At 51.4% G+C, this 26475-nt stretch overlaps 10 protein-coding genes and 1 non-coding gene across 11 annotated transcripts; 7 read left to right on the forward strand and 4 right to left on the reverse strand.

The window, feature by feature from the left end:
• Window positions 1-152: 152 nt before the first annotated feature.
• Window positions 153-2792, forward strand: BP01DRAFT_147641 (bifunctional anthranilate synthase/indole-3-glycerol-phosphate synthase). The gene has a single exon (XM_025570606.1). It carries the CDS (start codon window positions 402-404, stop codon window positions 2709-2711), a length of 2310 nt encoding a protein of 769 aa, XP_025434396.1. The 5' UTR covers window positions 153-401; the 3' UTR covers window positions 2712-2792.
• On the reverse strand, window positions 2793-3245 carry BP01DRAFT_147636 (uncharacterized protein). The gene has a single exon (XM_025570605.1). The coding sequence runs from the start codon at window positions 3125-3127 to the stop codon at window positions 2873-2875; it is 255 nt and encodes an 84-aa protein (XP_025434397.1). The 5' UTR covers window positions 3128-3245; the 3' UTR covers window positions 2793-2872.
• BP01DRAFT_147643 (BRCT domain protein) lies at window positions 3246-4289 on the forward strand. Its single transcript, XM_025570607.1, has 3 exons — window positions 3246-3537; window positions 3601-3822; window positions 3895-4289. The coding sequence occupies exons 1-3, from the start codon at window positions 3363-3365 to the stop codon at window positions 4029-4031; spliced, it is 534 nt and encodes a 177-aa protein (XP_025434398.1). The 5' UTR covers window positions 3246-3362; the 3' UTR covers window positions 4032-4289.
• A 471-nt stretch (window positions 4290-4760) lies between these two features.
• On the reverse strand, window positions 4761-5936 carry BP01DRAFT_389039 (snoRNA-binding rRNA-processing protein IMP4). Its single transcript, XM_025577884.1, has 2 exons — window positions 5902-5936; window positions 4761-5819 (listed from the first exon to the last, which is right to left on the reverse strand). Exons 1-2 carry the CDS (start codon window positions 5905-5907, stop codon window positions 4935-4937), a joined length of 891 nt encoding a protein of 296 aa, XP_025434399.1. The 5' UTR covers window positions 5908-5936; the 3' UTR covers window positions 4761-4934.
• Window positions 5937-12192: 6256 nt separating this feature from the next.
• BP01DRAFT_147667 (putative C2H2 transcription factor) lies at window positions 12193-13713 on the forward strand. Its single transcript, XM_025570608.1, has 2 exons — window positions 12193-12856; window positions 12930-13713. Exons 1-2 carry the CDS (start codon window positions 12594-12596, stop codon window positions 13447-13449), a joined length of 783 nt encoding a protein of 260 aa, XP_025434400.1. The 5' UTR covers window positions 12193-12593; the 3' UTR covers window positions 13450-13713.
• Window positions 13714-14475: 762 nt separating this feature from the next.
• On the forward strand, window positions 14476-14547 carry BP01DRAFT_t47. Its single transcript has one exon. It is a non-coding gene; the product is annotated as a tRNA-Gly (tRNA).
• Window positions 14548-14865: 318 nt separating this feature from the next.
• On the forward strand, window positions 14866-16336 carry BP01DRAFT_353568 (dual specificity protein phosphatase family protein). The gene has a single exon (XM_025574217.1). It carries the CDS (start codon window positions 15234-15236, stop codon window positions 16152-16154), a length of 921 nt encoding a protein of 306 aa, XP_025434401.1. The 5' UTR covers window positions 14866-15233; the 3' UTR covers window positions 16155-16336.
• A 351-nt stretch (window positions 16337-16687) lies between these two features.
• BP01DRAFT_389043 (uncharacterized protein) lies at window positions 16688-18754 on the forward strand (the record flags this gene model as incomplete). Its single annotated transcript, XM_025577885.1, has 2 exons — window positions 16688-17185; window positions 17270-18754. 2 exons carry the CDS (start codon window positions 16688-16690, stop codon window positions 18752-18754), a joined length of 1983 nt encoding a protein of 660 aa, XP_025434402.1.
• Window positions 18755-19143: 389 nt separating this feature from the next.
• On the forward strand, window positions 19144-22761 carry BP01DRAFT_312350 (putative SNF2 family helicase/ATPase PasG). Its single transcript, XM_025572479.1, has 4 exons — window positions 19144-19708; window positions 19826-20707; window positions 20770-21508; window positions 21604-22761. The coding sequence occupies exons 1-4, from the start codon at window positions 19583-19585 to the stop codon at window positions 22488-22490; spliced, it is 2634 nt and encodes an 877-aa protein (XP_025434403.1). The 5' UTR covers window positions 19144-19582; the 3' UTR covers window positions 22491-22761.
• Window positions 22762-22807: 46 nt separating this feature from the next.
• On the reverse strand, window positions 22808-24817 carry end3 (cytoskeletal adaptor protein SagA). Its single transcript, XM_025579487.1, has 3 exons — window positions 24438-24817; window positions 24031-24265; window positions 22808-23912 (listed from the first exon to the last, which is right to left on the reverse strand). Exons 1-3 carry the CDS (start codon window positions 24675-24677, stop codon window positions 23173-23175), a joined length of 1215 nt encoding a protein of 404 aa, XP_025434404.1. The 5' UTR covers window positions 24678-24817; the 3' UTR covers window positions 22808-23172.
• Window positions 24818-24993: 176 nt separating this feature from the next.
• Window positions 24994-26451, reverse strand: BP01DRAFT_353571 (mitochondrial K+-H+ exchange-related family protein). The gene is made up of 3 exons (XM_025574218.1): window positions 25627-26451; window positions 25507-25562; window positions 24994-25453 (listed from the first exon to the last, which is right to left on the reverse strand). Exons 1-3 carry the CDS (start codon window positions 26061-26063, stop codon window positions 25116-25118), a joined length of 831 nt encoding a protein of 276 aa, XP_025434405.1. The 5' UTR covers window positions 26064-26451; the 3' UTR covers window positions 24994-25115.
• Window positions 26452-26475: the final 24 nt, after the last annotated feature.

Genomic DNA, 26475 nt, shown 5'->3' on the forward strand with positions numbered 1-26475 from the left:
CTCCAGAATATTCAACCCGAACGGAGTCTAGCCTGAGAGCCTGGCTGGAGGTCAACAATGACTGCCTATCTGGGTCTAGTCCAAGGCGGTAAAGCACGGATTTTTGTCCCAGGCCGATTTTAGTTTTGCATAGTTTGAACACACTAAGCCAACTCAGGAACGACACCTCGATCCACTCACTCCCGGCGTCGACGGCGGCAACTTGTAGGACAGACTGAGTCAATTGCATTCGAGGCGCGGTTACACTCCCCTCCTTTGCAACACTGCGAACACGGAGAGTTTCGTCAATCAGTGGAAGGTAAGGTGGTCTCCAAGATTCATCTTCCTCCTTTCTCTTATATCTACCTCCGTACTCAGTCGTTCATCTATTCTAATCTGCCTCTTGCTCAGATCTAACCATTATGGCGGGCTCCGATCTTGTTGACCATTCCCCCCACCATCCGACCCAAGCTGCCAAACTTACCACAGCGTCGAATGTCATCCTTATTGATAACTATGACTCCTTCACTTGGAATGTCTACCAGTACCTGGTCCTCGAAGGCGCGACTGTGAATGTCTACCGCAACGATCAGATCACCATCGACGAACTGATCGCCAAAAATCCGACGCAACTCGTGATTAGCCCCGGTCCTGGCCACCCAGAGACGGATGCCGGTATCAGCACTGCCGCAATCAAGCACTTCAGCGGCAAGATCCCTATCTTTGGAGTGTGTATGGGTCAGCAATGTATGATTACTTGCTTCGGAGGAAAGGTCGACGTCACCGGCGAGATCTTGCATGGCAAAACATCCCCTCTGAAGCACGATGGCAAAGGCTGCTATGAAGGTCTCCCCGCTAAGGTCGATGTCACCCGTTATCACTCTCTGGCTGGAACCCACTCGACTATTCCCGACTGCTTGGAAGTTTCCTCCTACGTGCACCTGGCCAATGACAACGCCAACGACAAAACCATTATCATGGGTGTGCGCCACAAGCAGTTGGCCATCGAGGGCGTCCAGTTCCACCCTGAGAGTATTCTTACAGAGCATGGGCGGACTATGTTTAGAAACTTTCTGAAGCTTACGGCTGGCACCTGGGAAGGGAACGGAAAGCACTTCGGCGAGCAGAAGACTGTCGTTTCTGCTGCGCCCCCAACTGCCGCCCCGAAGACTGATAAGAAGAGATCTATCCTTGACAAGATTTATGACCACCGCAAAGCTGCTGTGGCTGTGCAGAAGACCATCCCATCGCAGCGACCAGCAGACTTACAAGCTGCTTATGATCTCAACCTTGCACCTCCTCAAATCTCCTTCCCTGATCGCTTGAGAAAATCTCCCTATCCTTTGTCCCTCATGGCTGAGATCAAGCGAGCTTCGCCTTCGAAAGGTATGATCGCTGAGCATGCATGTGCGCCAGCTCAGGCTCGGCAATATGCGAAGGCCGGAGCCAGTGTTATTTCTGTCCTGACTGAGCCTGAATGGTTTAAGGGGAGCATTGATGACCTGCGGGCCGTTCGTCAAAGCCTCGAGGGCTTTACTAACAGGCCTGCTATCCTTCGGAAAGAGTTCGTCTTTGACGAATACCAGATTTTGGAAGCGCGCCTGGCTGGTGCCGACACAGTGCTGCTCATTGTGAAGATGCTTAGCACCGAGCTTCTCACACGACTGTATAACTATTCGCGCAGTCTTGGGATGGAACCACTGGTTGAAGTCAACACCCCAGAAGAGATGAAGATTGCAGTTGATCTAGGAGCACAGGTCATCGGCGTCAACAACCGTGACCTGACTAGCTTTGAGGTTGATCTTGGAACCACGAGTCGTCTCATGGACCAAGTTCCGTCAAGCACGATTGTTTGCGCACTGAGTGGAATCTCAGGGCCCAAAGATGTGGAAGCCTACAAGAAAGAAGGCGTCAAGGCCATCTTGGTCGGTGAAGCTTTGATGCGAGCGGCGAACACGTCCGCATTCGTTGCAGAGTTGCTCGGTGGAAATGCTGAAAGTGTTGCCACGAAGGCTCAGAGCTCCCTTCTCGTGAAGATCTGTGGCACGCGAACTGAGGAAGCAGCTAGGGCCGCCATTGAAGCTGGTGCCGATCTGATTGGTATTATCATGGTACAAGGACGGAAACGCCTTGTTCCGGATGATGTCGCACTGAGAATAGCACAGGTCGTCAAAACCACACCTAAGCCCATCAGCCAAGCCAATCAAATGCCTGATGCAGCCGCTGTGGATTACTTTGATCATTCCACTTCGATTCTGCGTCATCCCACCCGGGCTTTGCTCGTCGGAGTATTCCAAAACCAGCCATTAGAGTACATCTTGTCTCAGCAACAGAAGCTCGGACTCGACGTTGTTCAGTTGCATGGTTCTGAGTCGCTTGAGTGGGCTAGGTCGATTCCAGTCCCTGTCATTCGCAAGTTCGGTCTTGATGAGCCGGCGATTGCTAGGAGATCTTACCATACTTTGCCTTTACTTGACTCTGGCGCTGGAGGTTCAGGCGAGCTGTTGGATCAATCCCATGTCGAGCGGGTCTTGGAGAGCGACAGCGGCTTACGTGTCATTCTTGCTGGAGGTCTGGATCCCACAAATGTCGTTCAGACGATTGAGAAACTCGGCCCGTCCAGCGCGAAGGTGGTGGGAGTGGATGTCAGCTCCGGTGTTGAGTCAGATGGTGTACAAGATCTAGAAAAGATCCGCGCCTTTGTGAAGGCTGTCAAGGGCTTGCACAGGTGACCTAGTGTCTGCTATCAGCAGGTACATCCTTCTCTGAGTTAATCCATCAAGCACATCGGTCTCGTTGCTTGTTTTCAGGGCTTCACTATTTCATATACTCTCAGGCATGAAAGACCGGCGGTTATCTGATTATGATTAGATATACTCATATAGCTATCATCTCATTTTATCCACATCTTCACATTCAGTGTACCGCTCAACGTCACCTTTACCTTATTCCAGATAGCTGTCTTATCATGCACAGGGAGTTTAGACTTGAATACCACCAAGATGAGCATACATATGAGCGCCGTTAATAAATAAATGAAGTGTCGACCCATCTCCTTTGCACTCTGCCACAGATCACTACCGTGAGGTTCCTTGCAATCTATATCCACTCTATATCCGACTCTCGTCATCTTCGAGACTATCGACATGAATCAGCTTCTACAAACTGGATGGCCAATTTAGAATGAGCGATATATAGGCTGCCGTCGATTCAATCTTCTCTCTTCAGGCACTCTTGAATACCTTAATCGCTGAGGATAATGAAGCCGACTCTCTTTCTCTCCTTCATATTACTTTGAACACATTTTCCCCTCTTCAAGATCCCGTCTCTAAGCGAATCTCTGGTCCCACCTCTATACTTCCACCACGACCCCAACAGCAATCATGGGCAAAACATTTCAGAAGATCCACGCCTGCTCGGCAGGAACCTTTCCCAAGGATGGAAACAAGATCTCGCAATGGGTCCGCGCAAATGGAGGAGAATACTCCCCGACTGTGACCCCACAAGTAACCCATTTGATCACTACGCTCGAGGCATATAAGAAGAACATCAAACCTGGTATGTCTTCCGCCCCTGTGCCTCCATACTTGAGCACAGTCTGTTACTCTAACCATAAAACAGTCCGTGAAGCAAAAGAGCTGAAACATATCAAGATCGTCACCTTCGACTGGTTGGAGGACTCTTTGCTCGACAAAGGCAGAAAGCCGAGACGTGTCACTAAGTATCTTCTCAATACTATAGTGGGCAATGAGGAGAAGAAGCAGCAGCAGCAGCAAGCTACCAAGAAGTCAGCAGATGCTAAAGCTCGAGCCAAGAAGACGGGAGCGACAAAGAGGCTTCCAGGTGAGCCGGCCATCATTTTTCATACTAAGTTCGACCCTGCGATCCCGGCTTGCTGATAGTGATATGACCTAGGGAGGATCAAGAATCCAGATCCGTTTGGCAAGGCGACTGCCAGGTTTAAGGCTGGAACTGCTGCGGGTAAGGGGGACACGTTGGGCGCCATGGTCCTCGTATACATCACCGTGTCAACGCTGACATCGAAATCCTAGCAAACTATAGCATCTACATGGATGGCAGGACGGGGACGAAGTACGACATATCCTTGGCGCGAATGACGACCTCAGGACGATCGAGAGAGAAGATCCGCCTCAGAGTCAGTTCATTTCTACCAAGGGACCTCCCTGTATACGGGACAAGTATCACTTCGTAGGCAAGGAAGCTAAGAAGGCATTGCTTATTTTAGATCTACGAGTCAATCGACGAACCGCACGTCTACGCGGTGCACACGGAGTGCAGTCGTAGTGGAGCATATGACGCCAAATTGTTAACACCTTTGGGAACTACTTTGAAGACTGCTCTTGGTGCATTTGAAGCGAAATTCAGGAGCAAGACCGGTATAGCCTGGGGTGATAGGTCTAGTAGAATCGCACCTGCACCGAAGGTTGATGCGGAAGGCAATCAGCTCCCTCTTCATCAGGGATGGTATATTTACGAGGATAGCCGAAGCATATTATCCCAGTATCTTCAGACTGAAGATGTCATTGCAAAATGAGATCGTGAGGTCTTAGGCAGGGCAACCGGCCATTCTGGATTGTTGGAGATGGTTGCGACATGCGGAGGTACGGGTATGCGGGGCTTTGTTGCAGATGAGGCAAGCATACGGAGACGTATGCATGAAAGAAGGCTTCACGTAACTGTAAATAATGTGCTTCAAAGTTCCCATCAAGGGTGCTGATAGTGGCCTCATACTGCCGGCTTGCCGGCTTTACACTGGGAAACATTAGGATGAAGATGATTTATATTCCTTCAGATGGGTATACAAATAGCGACCTTAAATGCCAACGGTGCAAACATATGACCATGGAGCTCCTTCTAACACCTTTTGCGCCAGTTCAAACTTTTTCTGAAAGACTCCTGCTTTCCCACGGAGCCGCCAGCTGACCGATGCTTGGTCACAGATAATCCTTCTTCTTGCTCGTTCTTGTGTATTGAGTGAGCGCCCATTCGACATCACCACTGGAGCCCTTCTCTAATGTGCCTCCACGAATCTCAAACAATCGCATAGTCATCCGAGGGCCAACTTCCGCCAGCTCAACGTCCCGATACCCGGTCTTGACGAAAACGTGGTGCCGGACTTCAATGCTGTCTTCCTTGTTCACAAAACTGACCACTCGATTGCCGACCTTGCCAGCCTCGCGGGGAGGGAAAAGGTGCTTCAGAATCTGGACCACACGAAGACCCAACTTGGTCGTGAATCCTTCAAAGATGAGGTGAGGATAACTCTCGGAGACGGTTCCGCGAGCGGCGTCTGGGATATCGGCACGGAGGACAACGTTGTGGAGGGAGAAGCTAGCCGTGGGGCCATGAGGCAAATGGGAGACGGTCATGGCAGTAGGCGTACCACGGTGTTCGTGCAGGAGAATCATATCGGAGAGCGCCGCGGAGTTTGCGCTCGAAACGAGATCGGGGAGGACGAGGTTACCACGGTTCAGGCGAATCGCAGTGGGAATAAGCAGACGGATTTCTTTGGCAAATGTGTTGAGGCGGACGGAGGGGCTGCGAGAAGTGGTGACGATAGGACGAGGATCGGCGATTCCGGAGGTGAGCGCATATTCGTCGTCCAAATCCACCTTATCGTCGTCTTTGCCTCCGTTGGGTAACGATTCATCGTACTTGAAATCCTCGCGCAGGGCTTTGTCCTCTGCGATAGACGGATCGAGGGGTTTGCCGGAGGCCAGCGATGCCTTCAGCTGGGCTCGCTTTTCAGCGATAGAGGCATCGCGGAGGGTAAGAGCTCTCCGATAGAGATAATCTCGTCGTTCGCGGGCTTGACGGCGCTGAGAATGGCATTAGTTTGTTTCAAAAAATAGACTATAGAATCGCATGAGAAGCAAAAGTCAATGAACAGCGCAAACGTACCAACATCTTGAGTGTCCTGCCTGTATTTTCGTCTGATTAAAAGATCGGATAAGTTATCGAATGCGGCATGCCGTCCATCTTTTTTTCTTTCCTAAATTGCCGCTTTGGTCCGCCTTGATCGCCGGACAGTGGGATTTGGCGGCAAACAACGCCGATAACTCGATCGAGCCGATCGCATACCACCCACTACTCTGCCCTGTGACTTACGCTTGTTCATAGAGGGCAAGTCGATACAATCTCTTTTCAAGTGACTTAGTGGTGGCAAGGACTGCTGGGACTGATTGAAGGTTTGTCTCATTTTCTCATGCGCAAGTGAATTCCGCTTCGCCAGGATCCCACTTGTTCTCACTTCCTATCTCTTGCCCCTCTACTGTGGCACTTCGACGGGTTGAAGGACAAGATTATCGAGATTAAGCTGACCTCTGTACTTCTGTAGTGCCACAGACGACGGGCTTGCCCGCTGCACTCATTTCATCCCTACGACCGCCTTTCTTGTATCACCTTCCGATCTGTGGCGGCCGAGGTATCTTTCGCTTCCTATATCTTCGCTCGTTCTGCGCCCACACACATACCGCGACAGCTACGGTCTCCTCAACGAGTCAGAACGCCAAAAGTAAGCTATGGCTGCACCCGTTGATGAGAGGACTCTGGCAGACCTTGATGAGTCTCATCAATTTCGTCCGCGGAGACACGATGACGATGACGAGGGCTCCGATCACCTAGGAGATGACGATGTCGAAAGCACAGCCAGTGCTACCGCCGCAGACCGTAAAACTAATGAGAGGATGCTGGATGAGGAAAAGGAACTTCCGCCGCATGCTTGCTCGTACGTGACTCTAGTGATATTTGGGAAACGCCTTCCTTGTGCTAACGGGTGATTGCAGGTACTGCGGAATTCACAATCCGAGCAGCGTCGTGAAGTGCTTGGCTTGCAGTAAATGGTTTTGCAGTGCTCGTGGTAATACATCATCTTCTCACATTGTCAACCATCTCGTCCGAGCTCGCCACAAGGAAGTACAACTACACCCTGCCTCATCGCTTGGCGATACTATCCTGGAGTGTTACAACTGCGGCACCAAAAATGTTTTCCTCCTCGGTTTTATTCCAGCTAAATCGGACACCGTTGTTGTTCTGCTATGCCGTCAGCCATGTGCCGCCATGCCTTCTTCCAAAGACATGAACTGGGATACCTCACGGTGGCAGCCTTTGATTGAGGATCGCTCGTTTCTCCCCTGGCTTGTTGCCGCACCGTCCGACCAGGAGCAGCTTCGCGCCCGCCACCTCAGCCCGCAGTTGATTGCTAAGTTGGAGGAGATGTGGAAGGAGAACTCTCAGGCGACTTTCTCGGACCTGGAAAAGGCCACGGCTGTGGACGACGAGCCTGCGCCCGTCCTGTTGCGCTACGACGATGCCTTCCAGTATCAGAATATTTTCGGGCCTCTGGTCAAAATTGAAGCAGACTACGATCGGAAACTGAAGGAATCTCAGTCTCAGGATGGACTGATCGTGCGCTGGGACCTTGGTTTGAACAACAAACACCTCGCTAGTTTCATCCTGCCCAAACTCGAACTCGGCGATGTCAAACTGGCTGTAGGCGACGAAATGCGATTGAAATACAGCGGCGAATTGCGGCCAAAGTGGGAAGGTGTCGGATATGTCATCAAGATTCCGAACAATCAGTCTGATGAAGTGACCATCGAATTGAGAGCCAAGGGTGACCACAAGTCCGTGCCAACCGAATGCACACATAACTTCACAGCCGACTATGTCTGGAAATCTACTTCCTTTGACCGCATGCAGCTCGCTATGAAGACCTTCGCAGTTGATGAAATGAGTGTCTCCGGCTATATCTTCCACCGCCTCCTCGGACATGAAGTTGCAGCTGCGCCAATGAAGACTCAAATGCCCAAGAAGTTCAGTGTGCCGGGGCTTCCTGAGCTCAACAACAGTCAGATCAATGCGGTCAAGAGTGTGCTTCAGAGGCCATTGAGCCTGATTCAGGGACCTCCTGGAACAGGAAAAACCGTCACTTCGGCTACCATTATCTACCATCTTGCCAAGATCAATGGTGGTCAAGTTCTCGTCTGTGCGCCATCCAACGTCGCTGTTGATCAGCTTTGCGAACGTATTCACAGGACTGGTCTCAAGACTGTTCGTGTGACTGCTAAATCGCGAGAGGATGTTGAATCTCCTGTCGGTTTCCTGTCTCTCCATGAACAGGTCCGCATCAATGACAGCAACATCGAACTTATCAAGCTGAATCAATTAAAGGCGGAACTCGGCGAACTGTCCAGCCAGGATGAAAAGCGACTCAAACAGCTTACGCGTTCTGCAGAACGAGAGATCCTCAACAATGCTGATGTTATCTGCTGTACTTGTGTCGGTGCTGGTGATCCTCGTCTTTCCAAGCTTAAGTTCCGCACCGTTCTTATCGACGAATCGACCCAGTCCGCTGAGCCCGAGTGTATGATTCCCCTGGTCCTGGGCTGCAAGCAAGTCGTCCTTGTCGGTGACCATCAACAGCTGGGTCCTGTCATCATGAACAAGAAGGCTGCTAAAGCTGGCCTCAATCAATCGCTGTTTGAGCGTCTGGTTATTCTAGGATGTTCTCCTATCCGCCTAAACGTCCAATACCGTATGCACCCATGTCTCTCGGAGTTCCCTTCCAATATGTTCTATGAGGGTTCCTTGCAGAATGGTATTTCCCCTCTTGACCGTCTTCGCCGTGATGTTGACTTTCCATGGCCCATCATCGACAACCCGATGATGTTCTGGTCGAATCTGGGCAACGAAGAGATCTCAGCGTCTGGTACATCCTACCTCAATCGCACGGAGGCGACAAATGTTGAAAAGATCGTCACTCGTTTTTTCAAGGCTGGAGTGCAGCCCCAGGATATCGGTATCATCACTCCCTACGAAGGTCAACGTAGCTACATTGTCAGTTCCATGCAGGCGACTGGTACTTTCAAGAAAGAACACTACAAAGAGATCGAGGTCGCGTCCGTCGACGCATTCCAGGGTCGCGAAAAGGACTTCATCATTCTTTCGTGTGTTCGTTCAAATGACCACCAAGGTATCGGTTTCTTGAGTGACCCCCGCCGTCTCAACGTCGCACTCACTCGGGCTAAGTATGGACTGGCGATATTGGGGAATCCCAAGGTCTTGTCAAAACATCCTTTGTGGAATTGCCTCTTGCAACACTTCAAGGAGCGGCATTGTCTTGTTGAGGGGCCCTTATCCAACCTGCAGGAGTCTCTCATTCAGTTTAGCCGCCCCAAACAAGCTTACCGTGGACCCCAGCGATTCCAAATGGCGTACAACCATGCCTCCAACGTGACCAGCGGATTGATGACTGGAAGAAATGGCCACCGCAACGAATTCCATGACACTGGTTCCGTCGTAGGATATATTCCTGATGATGTTTCTTCTGTCCACTCATCCGCCCTTGGGGGTGTGAGCATTCCTTCTGGCTACCCGCCCATGTTCCAGAACTTTGCCGACTCATGGCCAGCCCTTCCGGGCGGCCGTCGTGCCAATGGAAATCGGATGAAGGGTGCGCCTAGCATTGCAGGAGAGTCCATCGCAGCCACCGAGTCTGATGTCACGGGCAGTATTATCGATGGGAAGAGCGTCGATCAAGGCGGTGTCAGCCTTGCTGGCTTGAGTATCAACGATATGACCAAGCAGCCTAGTCTCAGCCAGTCTGATCGCCTGAAGCGTTACGTTGAATCTGGAGGACGCGAGCCTTACAAGCCCGGTGTCCCCGATAATGGCAGCATTTTTGGAGGCAGCTCGACTAGCATTCGCGTCACACGTGGTGTTCCAGGACACATGCACGACGATGATGATACTCGTAGCGTTTCGACAGCCTTCGCCAGTCAGATTGGTGGAAACTATGATTGATCGAAGAGCTCTTGTCAACTCTACCATTGGGGACGACCCTGAAGCTAATATAGCCATTCTCACAGACTTGGAACAGTCGGTCACATATATAGATGGTCTGCTCGCAGACAAGACTCGATGTTCTGGCGCTCCACATGGCCTTATGGATATTCTGGAAGAAGGGGATCCCCTGTGCTTTCCAAGGCAGCTTCGGTAGGAGCAGGCCCTCAACGATCGGAGAAGATTGCGACACCTCTCGACCTCTTTTCGGCACTCTTGTCGGTAACGAATGCGAGTTTCGAGTTTCGAATTGCGGCGACCTGTCGCCGTAGCGAACAGAAGTCCTCCTCACCCAATGGAACCATCTTACAGGATCCTACGAATGACGTGTGTTGGTAGTGGCTGTATGGAAACTATCTCGTACTTAGCCTCGTGGTCATTATCGATATCAGTCGCTAGAAAGAGTCAGCGATGTGTCATGTCGATCCCTCCACTTGCAGCAACGCTCAGATATCAGTACGAGGCGGCCAGCAAGCCTTCACATCATCGCGGGCGACGTGGATGGGGGTAGTTCAACACCACCAATTCCAGTCAATTGTCTCTTTCATTTCTCTCGCTACTACACTCTGCATTTTTATTGTCGCCTTTGAGATAAAATCTAGGAAAATCCACATATAAATTGATTTCTTATCATTGCGTGCGGAATCAGACTACGTTTTGTCATTAGAGTACGATATAAGCTACGCATATTAGCAGGTTACTCGTATCGTAATCTGATCGTCGCCATGCAACTCGACCATCTGGATCCGGCATTCCCAGTCAATCGATTGTTATTCGTTTCGCAAGCACAGCATAGCCACATAGTATCTTCGATCGGCAGAAGCAGGAATGATAAAGCAAAGCGCAAATAGGCATCCGTGTTTCTGGCGTCCTTCGGCAATTGCCCAATTGCAAGTCCGTACAAAACTTGACTATCAAACAGATATCATTATAGCTTACTTGGATGTGCGAGTATTGGCTTTATACACATTGGAAGAGGTCAGAACAGTCACCTTGCGTCAGAGTCCTGGAGAGAGATGACAGTCTTTCTATACTGTATTATTTTGTACAGTGATACGAATATTGCATTGGCTCATGGAAGAAGATTTGCTTCTTCAGCGCCACGATCCTGGTAAAGAAGCTTTCGAGCAGACAGCCCGTCGATCTCCTAAATATACCAGCCAATGAGTTCATAACACAGTAGGCAGAGATACTTACAATTGGCTACTGGCCAAGATCGAGATTAGGATGGTATGGCTATAGGAGGCGGCACTATTGCCGTCGGTGATGGCTGCATTTATAGGTCTTGTAAGCATTGATGGGCCATTTACATGAGTGGGCCGATACCGGCAAATAGACAGCAGACAAGCTGCATGTACGGGTCATGCTCTGCTATAAGGAATTGAGAAAAATCACAAACGTTCTTGAAAGGAATAAACGGGCTGGTACACGACCCACCCTCGCACGATAATACCGCAATTGAAATGATGTGCGCGTAAGGGTGTGCTGTAGTTGTACGGAGTTCTAATATATGCATGTACCCTGCGTATCAAACACACCAGCCAGGATAAGCCGCGCCACGATCCCTGCCGAGCCTACAGCTTCAGATTTGATTGGGCAGGCGATTCTGCGTTTGATCTGGCGGGGAGCAGCGCTTGACGCCCTCCATGCCTAATGGATGGAGCGGCTCGAGATTGGGCAAAAGTGGCAGTATGCTCTGCTCCGATGCCGCAGGAGGTTTGGGTACCTAAGGGTCACCAAGCTGGATGAGAGATATAATTCAAGTAGAGCTAAAGACAGTGCTGGTATGTATCGAAGGGTTATCAGGCATTCATTAGCAAGTGAACAATAATCTTCGATATCACATCGAAGGATCATGGATGCTGATATTGGTGGTTCCCGAAATAGATGACTTCGCCACAAGAATTCCAGGTGTGTAAGATGGCAGTGTGGCTGAAATCCTTCCATCGGCACGTGCCGCAGTGATTACCAGGCAGCAATGAGGCACGCAAAATTCGCCCGCCTGGTATGTGGCGGCTCGTACAGTTGTTCGCCGTATCGTAGTGAAGTTACGGGTTGGAGGTTGATCAGGAATGAACATTTCCGGCTTATCCTGCCGGAGATGAGGACCTCCTCTCTTCGCTTGGTTGCCTGATGTTGACTTTCTGCGTGACTCACTAGTCGCAGCCTAAAAAGTCTCTGAGAGGGCTTGCCATCGAGATTTCGGCTGATTCGGCGCCTACGAATACAACCTATTGTGTACCATCATTGTCTGCGCCGGACAGATCCAACGCGTCTCCAACCACACCACGTGTGCAAAGGCATGTTGATGTTCGAAGTACCGGTCAGAAACAAGTTGATAAGCCATGATCATATTCAGTATAATCTGTCTACATGAACTAAACTTTTCGCCCTTCACTGATTGTTCTCATCCCATCCCGTCCTCGCTTTCAGTGGCGGTTTGCCAAGCCTGTTGCTTAGTCACTCGATGCCTGGCTTAGTGTCCTAAAAATCCTGGCAATCCGCCCTTCCGAGTTAAGGAAACCAACATCCATCTTCTAGCCAGTACCACCCGGCTCAACTCAGGCTGACTACCTCGAATCTTTACCTCTTTTCTGGTGCCTCCTTGCTTACCCAATAGAGATTATTATTGTCTTCCTATCTTGCATCAATATAGACTTTTTGGTCTCGGAGTCGCCCGGCCTAAATCTTCGATTCCTCCCAGGGACATCTCCGCCCATCTCAATTGACGGCGGGGTTGGAACTACGCTATGGGTGACGGTTCTGATTATCCTAGCCCACGAAGCGAAGGTCCTGGCGGACCAACCTCAGTTCTAGTCACTACCCAGGAATCGCTTGCTCCAGTACCCAAGATGAACGAACAACTCCCACCCAACTTCATGGAAGGGGCGCGTCCTCGACTGTCGGTGAGGCGAGCGCGGGATCCGCCCAAGAACTCTGCAGGCCAAATTTACTGCGATCACCCCGAATGCCAACAATCGCCTCCCACTTTTCGCCGTCCATGCGAGTGGAAGTGAGTCTCTTCCCTTCTTCTCCTGCTACTCAAATCCGCGAAATTTTCAGACGCTAACATGTCATCGCATTAGTAAACACATGGACAAACACGACCGCCCCTACAAGTGCTTGGAACCCGGGTGTGACAAGATTCAGGGATTCACATACTCAGGCGGTCTATTGCGACACCAGCGCGAGGTGCATAAGAAAAATATCAATGCCAAGAAACCGCTGATGTGTCCCTACGCCGATTGCAATCGCAGTACAGGAAACGGATTCACGCGTCAGGAGAACCTGAAGGAACACCTTCGACGTCGCCACATGCACACCGAGAATGGACATGCATCAGACCTGCCCATTGCTCCTTCGCCCGAATTGGATGGCGCCGCAGCTCTGGGTGTTCCTCCAACCTTGAAGCGCAAGCGCGATTCTATTGATGATGATCCCACCCTGGATCTTTCCGAAGACGGCGGAAACGGTGTTACTCTTCGTAACGAGCTCAAAAGACTGCAGCTTGAGGTTCAGGAAAAAGACCGTCGGTTGGAAGAACTTGAGAGAATTGTCGCGGGTCTGCAGCAAGCTATACCGCAGACTGCGACGTCTCAAGGATAGATACTCCGAGGCAAAGACTTTCGACGACTTATACGTTTACAATCCCCCTTCTCTTCAATTTGTTTGTGTCATTCTTTGTCCCAAGACACTTTTCATTTATGGTCTGCGCTAAGTGGTTTGCATTCGATGGGCGTCTATTATGCAAAGTACGGGCCTTGGGTTCGCGCGATTCTGTCTACAACATCAGTGGGAGGTTCGTTTATATGGTTTGGCTACGTCTCAGAATGCGCGGATGAGAATCAAGCAGCTCTGAAGATATGGCGTTTGCTTGAGGTCGACGATACAGACCAGGTGGTGTTCTAATGGTTCCTACTCTTTCTCTATTTCCTGAAAATATACCCAGGCGTTTTTCACCTAAGTTTCCTTTGTCCCACTACTCCCTCTCATGCCTCCTGATCCTGTTTTCTACCTTGGTGCGTAGCTGTTTTATCTATGTTGGGATCTTATTGGAGTCGCGTTCGTTTATAATGCTGTCTTAAACTCCTTGAGATATACCAACTTCTGCAGGATCTCCAGGGGCTTACGCTTTAGTAATTGTGATATGTAGATACTGATACCCAGGCCGTAAGCTTCAGGTGTCTAGACTGCGCAGTTGCTGTGGCGTATACTGGTGTACTCCCTACTTTAATCCAGTACGTAAGTACGTACCACGTGCGAAATCGCTGGGATTGTGTGACTGACAGTTCAGTCCCCCAAAATCCATCATTAAGCATCGTGAGAGGCTGATCTCCAGGTCTGATCTATATGACTGTGTCGAGGACTCATCTACCACGCAGGGTCAAACTGGGAAACTTTCGTCATTCCTGTTCCCATTCACACGCTATCGATCCCGCCTCCTATCGCACAAGCTGATTTTAACCAGCGAAAGCCGAGCCCTAGTTCATGCATTTTCAAGAGGAGACTGGTGGGGACTATCCGTTCACGCAAAAGTCACGGGGGGCGGTTCGATAACGAGTTTTGTTGACTTGACGGTATATCATAATTCGAATGATAAGACGAAAGAAAGTGGCAAAAAATCAACCAATAGCATCGTTGGTCAAACGGTTACGATACTTGTCTTCCAAACAAGTGGCCCGGGTTCGACTCCCGGACGATGCATTCGCTTTTTCTGTCCTCTCTCGGCAGGATGTCCCTTTTTTTGGGGTAACCTTGCTGTACCTCTGAAGAAATCAGTTACCCCTCACTCTTATGACGATGCTTTACTGCACCTCTGCGGGGGCCGAAAGTAGGCCGAACATGAATGTATGAAACTTCCTAGATATCTCCATGGCAAATTCTTGCTGAGTCAGGCTATAGTCCATTGCTCAATGAAATGTTAATGATTTGATAGGATAAATTTTCCAATCCATACCGGCCTCGAGCCAAATTTGTACCTTAAACCCGGATTTCCCCAATTGCACAACACCCCAGTAGTGATGAGAGTATAATGTACAGCAGAGCTTAGCACGTTGGATGAAATAACCGGTCCAATGCGATTCTCGAAGTGAATTTTTGGACGTGCTCTCTCATGTCCCCCCACGTCCACTACTAAGGGCCTCTTTGTTCTCGCGACTCGATGCTTGTGGTTGAGCTTCACCTCAGGTCCTCTCCTCCCCGCTACTCTTCACGTACATCTAGCTTCTTTCCTCTGCATGGGTTGACCACAATCTGAACACAAAACCACAGTTTAATCGCCAGCATAAATCAACTGGAAACCCATCTCTACCCCTCCACTGGGATATGGTCCTTGTCACTACAAGATGGCACTGACATCAACTGTCGCGAACGGCGTCCCGAACGGGGCGATGTCTCAAGGTGCTGATGCACGGTACACCCCCAACTATGAGTACAGCCTGGGAACCCGTCGGCAAAAAAATGATCATGTCACCTTGTCTTATGAAGAATTTGACACCAAAGCCCACCCCCCGGTCAACGCCGACACCCATGAGTTCCAGGAGGGTGAATTCATTCCTGATGGCTTCTTCAACCGAGTCGGACCGGCATGCTTCACAATCCCACCCCCTATTTTTCAATGGACATATGAGTACCGCAGACGAGCTCAAATCATGCTACCTTTTCTCTACCTAGGCCCCTGGGGCTGCCTCGCCGACCGCGGCCGACTCGCCGAGTTAGGCATCACGCTGCTCTTAGCCATACGCGACAAGCGACTCGCCATGGCTAGTCTCGTCAGCGGCAGAAGAGCGGCAGAGGATTTGCAGATCGAAGGAAACACCGTCGACTTTGCGGACAGCCAAGAACTTATCACGATTCTACCGCGTCTAATCAACTACATCAACTCTCATATCTCGTCGCCCTCTTCCCCAGCGCGGAGCGGCCGTACCCAGAGAAAGGTCCTGCTCTTTTGCGAGACGGGAAATGGACCCTCGGCTGCGGTAGCGATAGCGTATGTCATGGTGATGCTCAATATCACCCTGCCACAAGCTCTACAATATGTCTCTTCGCGCCGGTTCTGTATCGATGTGGATGACTCGGCATCGCAGCTGTTGTTGTCCTTTGAGAGCATTCTCAACGCCAAGCGGGATGTTGAAAGAGCCAGGCGGGCTAACATGGCGCAAAGTACTGCGGTCAGCAATGTGGGTCGCAAACGGGATGCCACTGAATTTGACATGGTGGATGGAGATGGAGATGCTATGGCGGTGGAAGCGGGGGAGTCGGGAGAGGACGATAGAAGACCACTGGCTCCGTTTGAGGATCGGTCAGGATGACATACATTGGCGGAAATCCTTAGCGAAGGCAAGCAAAGATGACTGAGGTCACGGCTGCATGAGAATACTGTGCTATCCCTGAGTTTGATTATGTCGTTCTACTCTTGTGGAAAATCTCATGCGAATCTTCTGTTTTAGTAGACCATGAAGCGCCTGGAATTGAAAATGGAAACAGATGTCGTTCGATGTCTGGGCTCTAACACTCATGTTCACTGATTCTTGATACAAGCAGTGAAATCATTCGAAAATCGAAATGATGTTTGTAGGTATCCATGATTGGTGAAAGCCCTTTCTCCTCATGTTTTTTTTTTTTTTTTCTCTTTCTCAAATCGGAAATCTTATACATTCACTAGGCCACTATCGCACTTCACTCTGGCATTGCAATTCACCCTCACTTTATCCTCGTTCACAAGTTCACTAAACGTGTCGCCGGGCTTATATATTCTTCTATGTTTGCCTGAACGCTTGGGTTTGACCCCTCACTTCCTCCTCTTCCTCCTGATGTCTGCTTTATCAGACGCGGCAGGCTTATGATGAGACTCCGCGAGAGCATCCGTCTGCCGGACAGGCTCAACGAAGGCGCGCACCCCTACAATACTACCCCAAGAAGAGTATTACGTCGAACCACAAGGCCATCTCGAATTACAGCCAATACTTTCAACCCCAAACTCCCTCCTGCAGCTTTTCCTACCTTGGATCAGCCGCTCCCCCCGAAATCGTTCACCAATAATGAAAACAACGAAGCAGTCAAACATGACACTCGCAAGCGGTCCTACGCGTCCATCATCAATGACAGTCATGACGACCATGTGTTCGAATCGCGTGCGCCAACCAGAGTTGATTTTGAAGAGTCGCCTACTGAGTCTATTGACAACTTGATCGCGAGCAACGGGGAGTTCAACTCAATTTACGTCGAGAACATGGCCCGGATGGCCCAAGCAGGACTAGACACTACCATGGCCTTTGAGAAAAGCATGGAGGATAGCGACACCGAAGCAGAGGTCGACGGACCTACCATAGAGCCACTTGCTGTAAGTCGTCCGCATGCACGAGGAGGGACAAAACCAAGAAGACAAAGCAAGGTGCTAACATCTCAACTCGCTCTCATGCTGCAGCCCTCTCAATGGCGCAATCTATCACCGCCCATGCAGGTCGAGATATTTGAGAACGTAGAAGCGAGCCGTCGTCGGCCCGCCGGAGTTCTTCTTGGTGTCTCAGAAGAGGATATCAAGGAAATCGAGCGCAATCGAGGGCTTCGCACAAAGCAGTTGGAGCAGGAAGACAAGCTACTGGAGGCAATGCGTGCGAAGCAACTCAGAGCGATTCTCCGAATCAACCACGCCAACTGGCGCGCCAGTCAGATTCAACCTAATGTGGCATGCAAAATGATTATGCGTCGATATCTTCGTAAGATTAGGAAGTCTACCATCTCGGAATATTTGATCTGCCCGACACATGAATTCCTGCGTGCTCGAAGATTTCTGCTGAAACGTGAGGTGGATGCGAGTCTCGCTGGCGACTGGGGGCCCGTTGCGACTAGCATACAGCTCTCGGTGGATGACCTTGAATACAGATCGAAAAAGACCGCTGTTCCTCAGCCTTCTCCTTCAGACATTTCTGCCATACTCTGCGCTGATAACGCCGCGTCCCTAGATCCGTCGTCACGGGCGGCCGACAGCATCTCTGCTCAGGTGTCCTTGCTCAACCGTGTCGGTACGAAACGTCTACCCAAGCTGAAGGACATCTTGTCATGTCAAGGTCAAGTCAACGAACCCCCTAGATGGCTAGTTCTCAGCCATCGGGACACAAGCAAGAATTACCATCATCCCAACTGGGATAATCATATCGAGACTCGCCTTATCAAGGAGGAAAAGGAAGCCCAGAGAAGAAGCCCCGAGGGACGATACATACTACCCAAGCAAACCTTTGTGCATTTTCCTCCATTGGGATGGATTTTCTTCGACCGTCCTCGTCCATTGTTCACTCAATCAGGAGAGGGTGCTACCACAACGCCCGCTGATCATGAACACTATCAGACACATCTTAATGCTCCGACGGTAACATCCCAGACGGCTGCCGATAGAATCAAACCAAACGGTTCTGACCGCCTTACTGGGCTGAAACGAATGACATTCTCCATGCGAATTCGGCAGCAAATCGATGGAATGATGGCGGAAGCACACAGGCGATTGTCAGAGGAAGCGACCGGATATGCCCAGCAAGCTGCTTTGAACGGGCCTAGCAGATTGCTAGATGAGATCATCTGGACCCCGCCTGCCAGTCCGTCTCGAGCGTCCTGCATGACGCATGTCAAGCATTGGAAAGGTGGAGTTAATGACTCTTCTGAGAGCGCAGCAAATCCGAAAACAGCAGATACGCAGACCGAGTCGTCCGATAACACGTCGGCTGAGATACCTAGTGCAGACACCCAGGCGTCCTCACATCCCATATGCGAGCCAGAGCCCAGGTCAGAAGCAGAAGAGCAGGTAAAAAACGGCACGCTAAACTTGGACACCAGGTCTGAGAATGAATCCACCGGAAGTGCGGATGAATATGATGCTGTGGATGACGAGATGGTCCTCGTACAGGTCCCTGTCTGATCCATGGCTCGCTGAGCAAGAACTCGAAGTAAATGACCGGAGGCTGGGAGCTCATATCGTCTGGTTCTACCTACTAGTTAGAAGTTCTTTTCAGGAGAGAGAAGTGACCTAAAATAAGATGTTTGTGTACTATGTAATCAAATCTAATATCTCAAATGTCACACAATGATTTTGATTCAGCCTTCCTTCGGTCCCAAGGGAACGACAATGAGACCATAGCAAGCGCGTTAGATAATCTAGTGCATACTGCATTAGTTACTGCCTAGTACTTACTTCATACTCCGTAGAATGAGCGAGATTGCATGTGACTCCGCGGAAAGAATCAATCAAAAGATGGTCTGTGCTCCCGGCAACGCGCCTTTCCCGCGTGTCTGCGTTTCGTCCAGGTGCCAGTACCTAGTAACACTAAGTTGACCACTGAATCGCTTTACGTTACTACAGGTCCCCGATTCATTTGCTGTCTTCTCGCTCTCTACACGGCATATTTTCCTCTATATCCTGCTCGCCTACATCCGGCTCCCCTCGACAGGAGCAAAATTCCCCAAACCGCGCGCGCGTGCCCGCCGCCACAGCGGCGAATAAGCGGGAAAATCCCCATTCCAGCTTCAAGTTTTCGAACCCTTTTTTTCCTTTCTCGTCTCCTCTCCGGTGGTGGCGAAATTACTAGGATCTTACGCTTTCCACTCTTTACGTTTGATTCCTGCACGGGAGATCTTCCAACGATATACCTTAATATCTAATAATCTAGGCAACACGAACCCAATTCCTCGCCACTTCCTTTGTTGCAAACTATCTTTCAAAAGGCCTAATCTACCAGACACACAGAAGATGACGGATATCGCAGTCAAGAAGAATGGACAACAGGGGACAATCAAGTCTGATTCTTCCGGGGAGGATACTGAGGGGATGGATGTCCAGGCTAAGGCGTTGATGCATTTGTTAAATACCAGTGAGGTTAGTTTTGAGTCTTCAAGTTGCGGTTCCCCCCTCCCCCGGGGGATTTCTGTGGGAATTAGTTCGCGGCTTTCGGTTTGGTGGGCTTTCCATGCTGACTCTTTTTTGCTGGTCTAGGTCTTCGTGGCGATTATGGCGGACAAGATGAAGAAACAGCAGGAAGAGGCGCGGGCGGAGGCTCTCAGGGAGCAGCAGAGGCGAGAGCATGAATTGGTTGCCCCGGTGGTAAAGAAGGCCAGTCCGGCGCAGAGCGGGGTCGCGGCCGGGCCGAAACGGCAGACGAGGACGAGCGCGAGGCAGCAGCAGCAGCAGCAGACTGCGGATCAGACTGATGGGGCAGTGAAGGTGGAGGATGTTGCGCAACAGAATCAGCAACAGCAAGCGACTACTAAACCGAAGCGAGGTCGTGGGCGCAAGGCGGCATCCCGCGGAAAGACGATCTCGAGTTATTTTCAAAAGGCGGATGTGAAGGTGGATGAGGAGAAGCCGACGGTTCAGGAAGCGTTGGAGCATGCGGCGGACGAATACGAAGCGAACCCCACGGCATTGGGTGGACAGGAGCTTGTGGCTACGCAGCAGCCGGAGCTGGTGACGGGGGGTCGGATGAAGAAGTATCAATTAGAGGGGTTGGAGTGGTTGAAGTCTTTGTGGATGAACGGGCTCTGCGGGATTCTGGCCGACGAGATGGGGCTGGGTAAAACCGTGCAGGCGATTTCGTTGCTGGCTTTCTTCAAGGAAAAGAATATATCGGGACCATTCCTGATCGCGGCGCCGTTGAGTACGGTGAGCAATTGGGTCGACGAGTTCGCCAAGTGGACACCGGGCATCAAGACGGTCTTGTATCATGGCACCAAGGACCAGCGTACACAGATCCGGAACAAGTTCATGAATATCAGGAATCAAAGAGAGATGGATTTCCCGGTGGTGTGCACCTCTTACGAGATTTGCATGAACGATCGGAAATTCCTGGCGCAGTATCAGTGGCGCTATATCATTGTGGTATGTTTGATCACTTTAAGATAGGGAAGGGGCTAGTCTAGCTCACACTCAATCAACCTTAGGACGAGGGGCACCGCTTGAAGAATATGAACTGCAAGCTCATCAAGGAGCTTCTCACTTACAACTCGGCCAACCGACTTTTGATCACCGGGACCCCGTTGCAGAACAACATCACTGAACTCTGGTCGCTGCTTCACTTTCTCCTACCAGAGATCTTCAACGACTTGAACAGCTTCCAGAGCTGGTTCGATTTCTCGTCCATGTTGGATAAGAGCGGCCAGACGGATGTCATGGAGCGTCGGAAGCGCACGCTCGTATCCACCATGCACTCCATTTTGAAGCCCTTCCTTCTGCGACGCGTCAAAACCGACGTCGAGACCTCTTTGCCTAAGAAGCGGGAGTACATCTTGTATGCCCCGTTGACTACTGAACAGAAAGACCTCTACCGCGAGATTCTCAACGGCACTGGCCGGCAATACCTCGAAGAGAAAGCAACTGAGCGACTATTAGCACAAAATGGCAGATTATCTCGCTCGCAGAGCCTGAAGCGAAGCGCAGAAATGAGCGAGGCGTCGTCTCCCAGCAAGAGCGTCAAATCGAGCCGTGCGTCCACCCCTGCTAGCGGAGCCCGGTCCGCAAGACGCAGCAGAGCACCACAGAGCTACAAGGAGCTGAGCGATCGCGAATTCAATGCGAAGCTGCGGAAGCTGGAGCAAGGTCTGGAGGAGGAGCTTGACATTGACGAACCAAACGAGACCGAACAGGAGGAGCTGGAGAGGGCCAAGACCATCAAGCTTGCCAGTACGTATCGCCTTTAACTCCTCTTTTCGATTAAACCCCAGGTGGCTCATCCTCCACATCTTCTTATTGTCCTAACATATTCTACCACGCTTTAGAGCAAGAAATCGCGCAAAAGAAGCTGCAAAACCCCGTTATGCAAGCGCGCCTCGTCTGTAACTCCCCGCACAATTTCTACTGGCCTTGGGACAACAGCGATGCAGCCGCCATCGACGAGACTCTGGTGACCGCATCGGGCAAGATGCTCCTCCTCGACCGCCTCCTGCCGGCCCTTCTGGCTAAGGGCCACAAAGTCCTCATCTTCTCCCAATTCAAGACCCAGCTGGACATCCTCCAGGACTGGGCAACGCACCTCCGCGGCTGGCCGTGCTGCCGCATCGACGGCGCAGTCAGCCAGGAGGACCGCCGCGCCCAGATCAAGGCCTTCAACACCGACCCGGAGTACAAGCTCTTCTTGCTGAGCACGCGCGCCGGCGGACAGGGCATCAACCTCGTCGCCGCCGACACGGTGATCCTGTTCGACTCGGACTGGAACCCGCAGCAGGACCTGCAGGCGCAGGACCGCGCCCACCGCATCGGCCAGACCAAGCCCGTCATCGTCTACCGCCTCGCCACCAAGGGCACCGTCGAGCAGACCCTGCTTGAGAAGGCGGACTCGAAGCGTCGCCTGGAGCGTCTGGTCATCCAAAAGGGCAAGTTCCGGAGTCTGCTGGACGCGCCAGACAAAAATACCGCGGCGGCCTTGACGCAGAGCGAGATTGATGATCTGCGCAAGGCCCTTGGTGAGGACGAGTATGAGCGCTTCGACCTCGGCGCTGACGAGTCGGCCATCCTCTCACAGGAGGACCTGGACGTGCTGACCGATCGGGGTGAGGAGGCGTATGCCCGCGCCGAGAAGGGGCTGGATACCGGTGGCCGGGCCTTCATGTCCGTCGAGACGAAGCGGGATGGGGGTGGTTTGATGGCGCAGATCGTTGGCAAGTGAGAACTCTTCTCTGCTCTTTTTTTTTTCCGGCTGGGTCAGCTTTGTAGAATTTTGGGGGCAATGTATGTGTACATGATTGCATTCTCTAGCAGCGATTGAAGCGTGGTGCTTTACCTGGGTTGTGGCTGGCTTAACTACGAAAACCTAGACGAGGGTGGCGTTACTATATCTCCTTTGGGCCTTTTGCCCGCTCTGAACTTGAGGTCTTGTTCGGGCAGATCATGATGCTGTACATTAATCACTCAAAGTCGATGGTGATGCCAGAGTTACCTTACAACTACCTAACTAAAGATATCAATGAGTTCGTAGCAAACCCGCGGCATTCTGATCAAAGGATAATGGCATATCTAGACTATATGACCAGCCCAGAGATAGAGGCCTTGTCAGCCCTGGTTGAGTTGGTGGGCGGGAGTTCCAAAAGCCGAGGAAAATAAAAAAGCGAGAGCATCATAATTATCAAAACATCCATTTAAGCGCCTGGAGCTCCTTGCCCAAAGATATAAGAAATGAAGTAAGTAGAAAGAAAGAGTCGGCTATACAGCGTGATGATGATGAGAGTCAAAAGTGCAAGAGGGGGACACGACAAAGCTCCGTCAACAATACGAGCACATTGAAGGGGTGAATAGACAGGGATTATATTCAAAGAACGAGAGATTCGCAGCGTAAGATCTCCAGACACACACTACCGGGACATTTTCTGCTCGTCGATCTGCTGCCGTAAGTCGGCGAGCACTTCCTTGCGCTGTGCCAGGTGCTTCTTCAACCCCTCTACCTGCTCGCCCACGGCGTTGACGTCCTCCCGCAACCGCTCAATGTCCTGGCCGGCCTTGGAGCGACCAAGCCCTTCGCGGAGCTCGCGCAGTTCCCGCTCCTTGAACTCCAGTAACTGGTGAGCCTCCTTCTTGATGAGCACCCAGTTGGGCCGGCCGTCGTTGCGGGGGCGATCGCGGCGCCCTTCCGACGCCTTGCGCGCCGCGTCCAGCTTGGCCTCCAACTCGGCCAGCTCGCGCCGCAGCCGCACCTTCTCCCACTCCTCGTCCTGGATGGTGTCGCTGAAGTCCGTGCCCTTAGGCGTGTAGGAGGTCTTGCCGCCGGCGCCGAGGCGGCTCAGGTAGGTGTCGCCGAACTTGGCCTTTCGGCCGGTCGCGGTCTCGGTGTCGCCGTTGGCACCCCATTTCTGGGCGGGCCGCGCATTGTCCAGCTGGTAGTCGATCTTGTTGTTCTCGAAGGAGGCGCGCAGCGAGGCGGGGATGGTGCGCGGGATGCGGAAGCCCTCGTGGCGGTAGTTCAGGATGTGCAGGAATGCAAGGGTGGCATCTTTGTTGATGGAGGGGGAGGCGGAGGGGTTGACGAGGTTCCATGCAGAGCGGATGTCGGTGTCCGGCACGTCTAGGGAGTCATACAGACCCTGCAGTGATTCGACTATTCCGTAGAATGGCTACATGTTAGAGATATTGATAGGGACTTTCAAGCGCTCCCAGAATGGGCTTGGAGAAGGAAGAGCTTAAGGAGGTGGGGGAGGCTCTTGGTTGCGACGTACATGTGACTTCCCCGCGGTGATTCTTGTTCGCCAGATAGATCTCCTCGTATTTAGACTTGTCGGCTGGGTTCATATACCATTCGAATCCATCCTTGAGGCCCGGGGTGTCGTCTTCATCCTCTATCCGTTCAAACTGTTCCGGACGGTCGCTGAGTGCTCGTGTTGCTTGGACTAGATGGGCCTTGGATTCGGGAACGAGCCAGTCGGGTAGAACGTGAGGCACGCTTTGTAATTCCTGTGATTGGTATGATTCACATCAGCCGAAAAATCGCGGTTCTGGGCTTCAAGGGGTGGGTGGTGGGTTGTTTGTGCGTATTAGTGGTCGCGAGTAAGGAGTATGCGGCCGGCGACCCTCGGAGGCCAGCCAGTACGGGGAAGGACAAGTGATAAGATGGGAGCAAACATACCCCGTTCACTAAATCAAAGACCAATCGCATAGCAACGCAGAACTCCTCAAAGTCCAGCTCTCCATCTCCGTCTACATCTGCCAAGTCCCAGACCTTCTCGAGTTGGTCATCGCGGAGCCGGCTGTTCCTCAGCACGGAGGCGGCTTGGGAGTTGTTTAGGCGCGACTGGCCGCCTGCAAGCGATGCGAAGATCTCCCAGTACCGTTCAATTTCCCATTGCTCGATCTTCTTATTTGACATGGTGGGAGGGAGGCTTTATTATGGTACGGCAGAAGAAGCACTATTCTTTGAATGAACGTAACAAAGCACGCAAGGAAACAGCAAGAGAATGACGTGAATGAGCGAAAGGAGGCGGCGAAGTTGACAGTGGATGATGTTTGGTCGTTCCTCCAGCTCGGGGAGTCCCGCAGTAATAGTTGACTTACCGTCCATTTGCTGGAGAGAGAGAGGGGTGTTGCCGGAACAAGTTAGTTCCGTCCACAGACATATACATTTTATACATAGTATCGCAATAGTACTCCGAATAATATAATTGATATACAGATAATTGAAGATTCACTTGTTCATGCTCTATAATGTTTATGTACCCATACTCCGACCTCAAACCCTAAGAATCTGTGGCGAAGTGCCGAGCTTTTGCGAATATCAGGAACCCCTCTGTCTGCCATTGGGGCCCACTTATGTGTCTTTCTCCTTGGGAGGACTCTGGCTCTTATCTTCCCGATCGTGCGGATTTAATTGTTCCTGCACTTGCACTATAGCCCTTTCGGCTTCAAGAGCCAGGTCTGGTGCCTCGAGAATGGTAGCCAATTTCTTCGCATCGCTCATGCGCAGCAACAGTCTATCGTCACTCTTCTCCACATCCTCCACCATCTCCGGGAGAGGTTTATCCAATTTAGTGTATTCAAGTGCATGCGAAACTCGTTTGGCGTACAGCTTCTCAAGCGCAGGGTAGGAGATAGGATTCAAAAGGTTCTTCTCTAGAAGATATTCCAGATGCTTGGATCCGTTCAAAGCTACAAGATAATTAGCGCATGGGTGTGGCGGACGAAGGGAGGGGGATGCCAACCTCGACAATGGGACCACCCTCGGTATACCAGATAAAAGAAAGGAATATTGGGGACGCTGTATTGACAAATGTAAGTCCCGAGCTAGACGACACTGACAACAGCTGGAGCGGAATACATACACTGGCAGGAGACCAATCGGTGCTGTGAGGGGTGTCGCGAGGAAGCTCCACCACATCCGTTTGCGATGCAAGTCTTGCCTCTCGGTCGCGATAGCATGCAGGAGGGAATGGAGCTTCTCAGATCGTATCGCATTGCCAGGGAAGAGGACATCCACTTTCTTTGTCCCGTAGGTCTTGTCAATTCGCCGCTGAGAGCTCAGCGAGGGAATGCTCTTGAGACCCCATTCTTGATACGGAATCCGTTGCTGCACCTTATTGCCCCAAGAAACGAGGTGTTTCTTCCATCCTTTATCCGCTTCTTCCCATTTTGCCCATGTCTCCGCCGCCTTGTTGGTGATTTTGTCGATATATGTGCGCTCCTTTGACACCTCTTGGCCGACGGGCCGAGCGTAGATGAGAGCTCGTCGCGTCGATATAGGCACGATGAAGATTCGCATAACGATGGTCTGGTTTCGCAGATGTTGCGAAAGATGTTGTGAGATGGCAATGGATGTATTCGGATGGATGGTAAACGAGGAGAAGCATACCAGAATAGAGCGTCGTGTGTTGCAGGAAGCGAACGGGAAGTTTGACTATCGACAATGGAAGGAAGTTTGTCGCATGCCTCAGTCCGCTCACTGTTGGAGTTGTTTATGTGAGAGAGGCAGTGCTAGGACAGGAGAATTGTTGGCCACCGTTGATAGTCTTGGTGGTGGTGGTGGTGGTCAATCCGCCTCCGCCGCCGTCGCGATGCTCGTCACTGGAGCAGGTGCAGGAGGGGCCGACGTCATTCCGCTCCCGGCGACACTAACTAGTTTTCGCTGCTATGCGGTAACTAACAGTTAGTTAAGTAAGGTTGGAGAGGGAATC

This window comes from Aspergillus saccharolyticus, assembly GCF_003184585.1.
Source record: "Aspergillus saccharolyticus JOP 1030-1 unplaced genomic scaffold BP01scaffold_4, whole genome shotgun sequence".
NCBI classification, from domain to species: domain Eukaryota; kingdom Fungi; phylum Ascomycota; class Eurotiomycetes; order Eurotiales; family Aspergillaceae; genus Aspergillus; species Aspergillus saccharolyticus.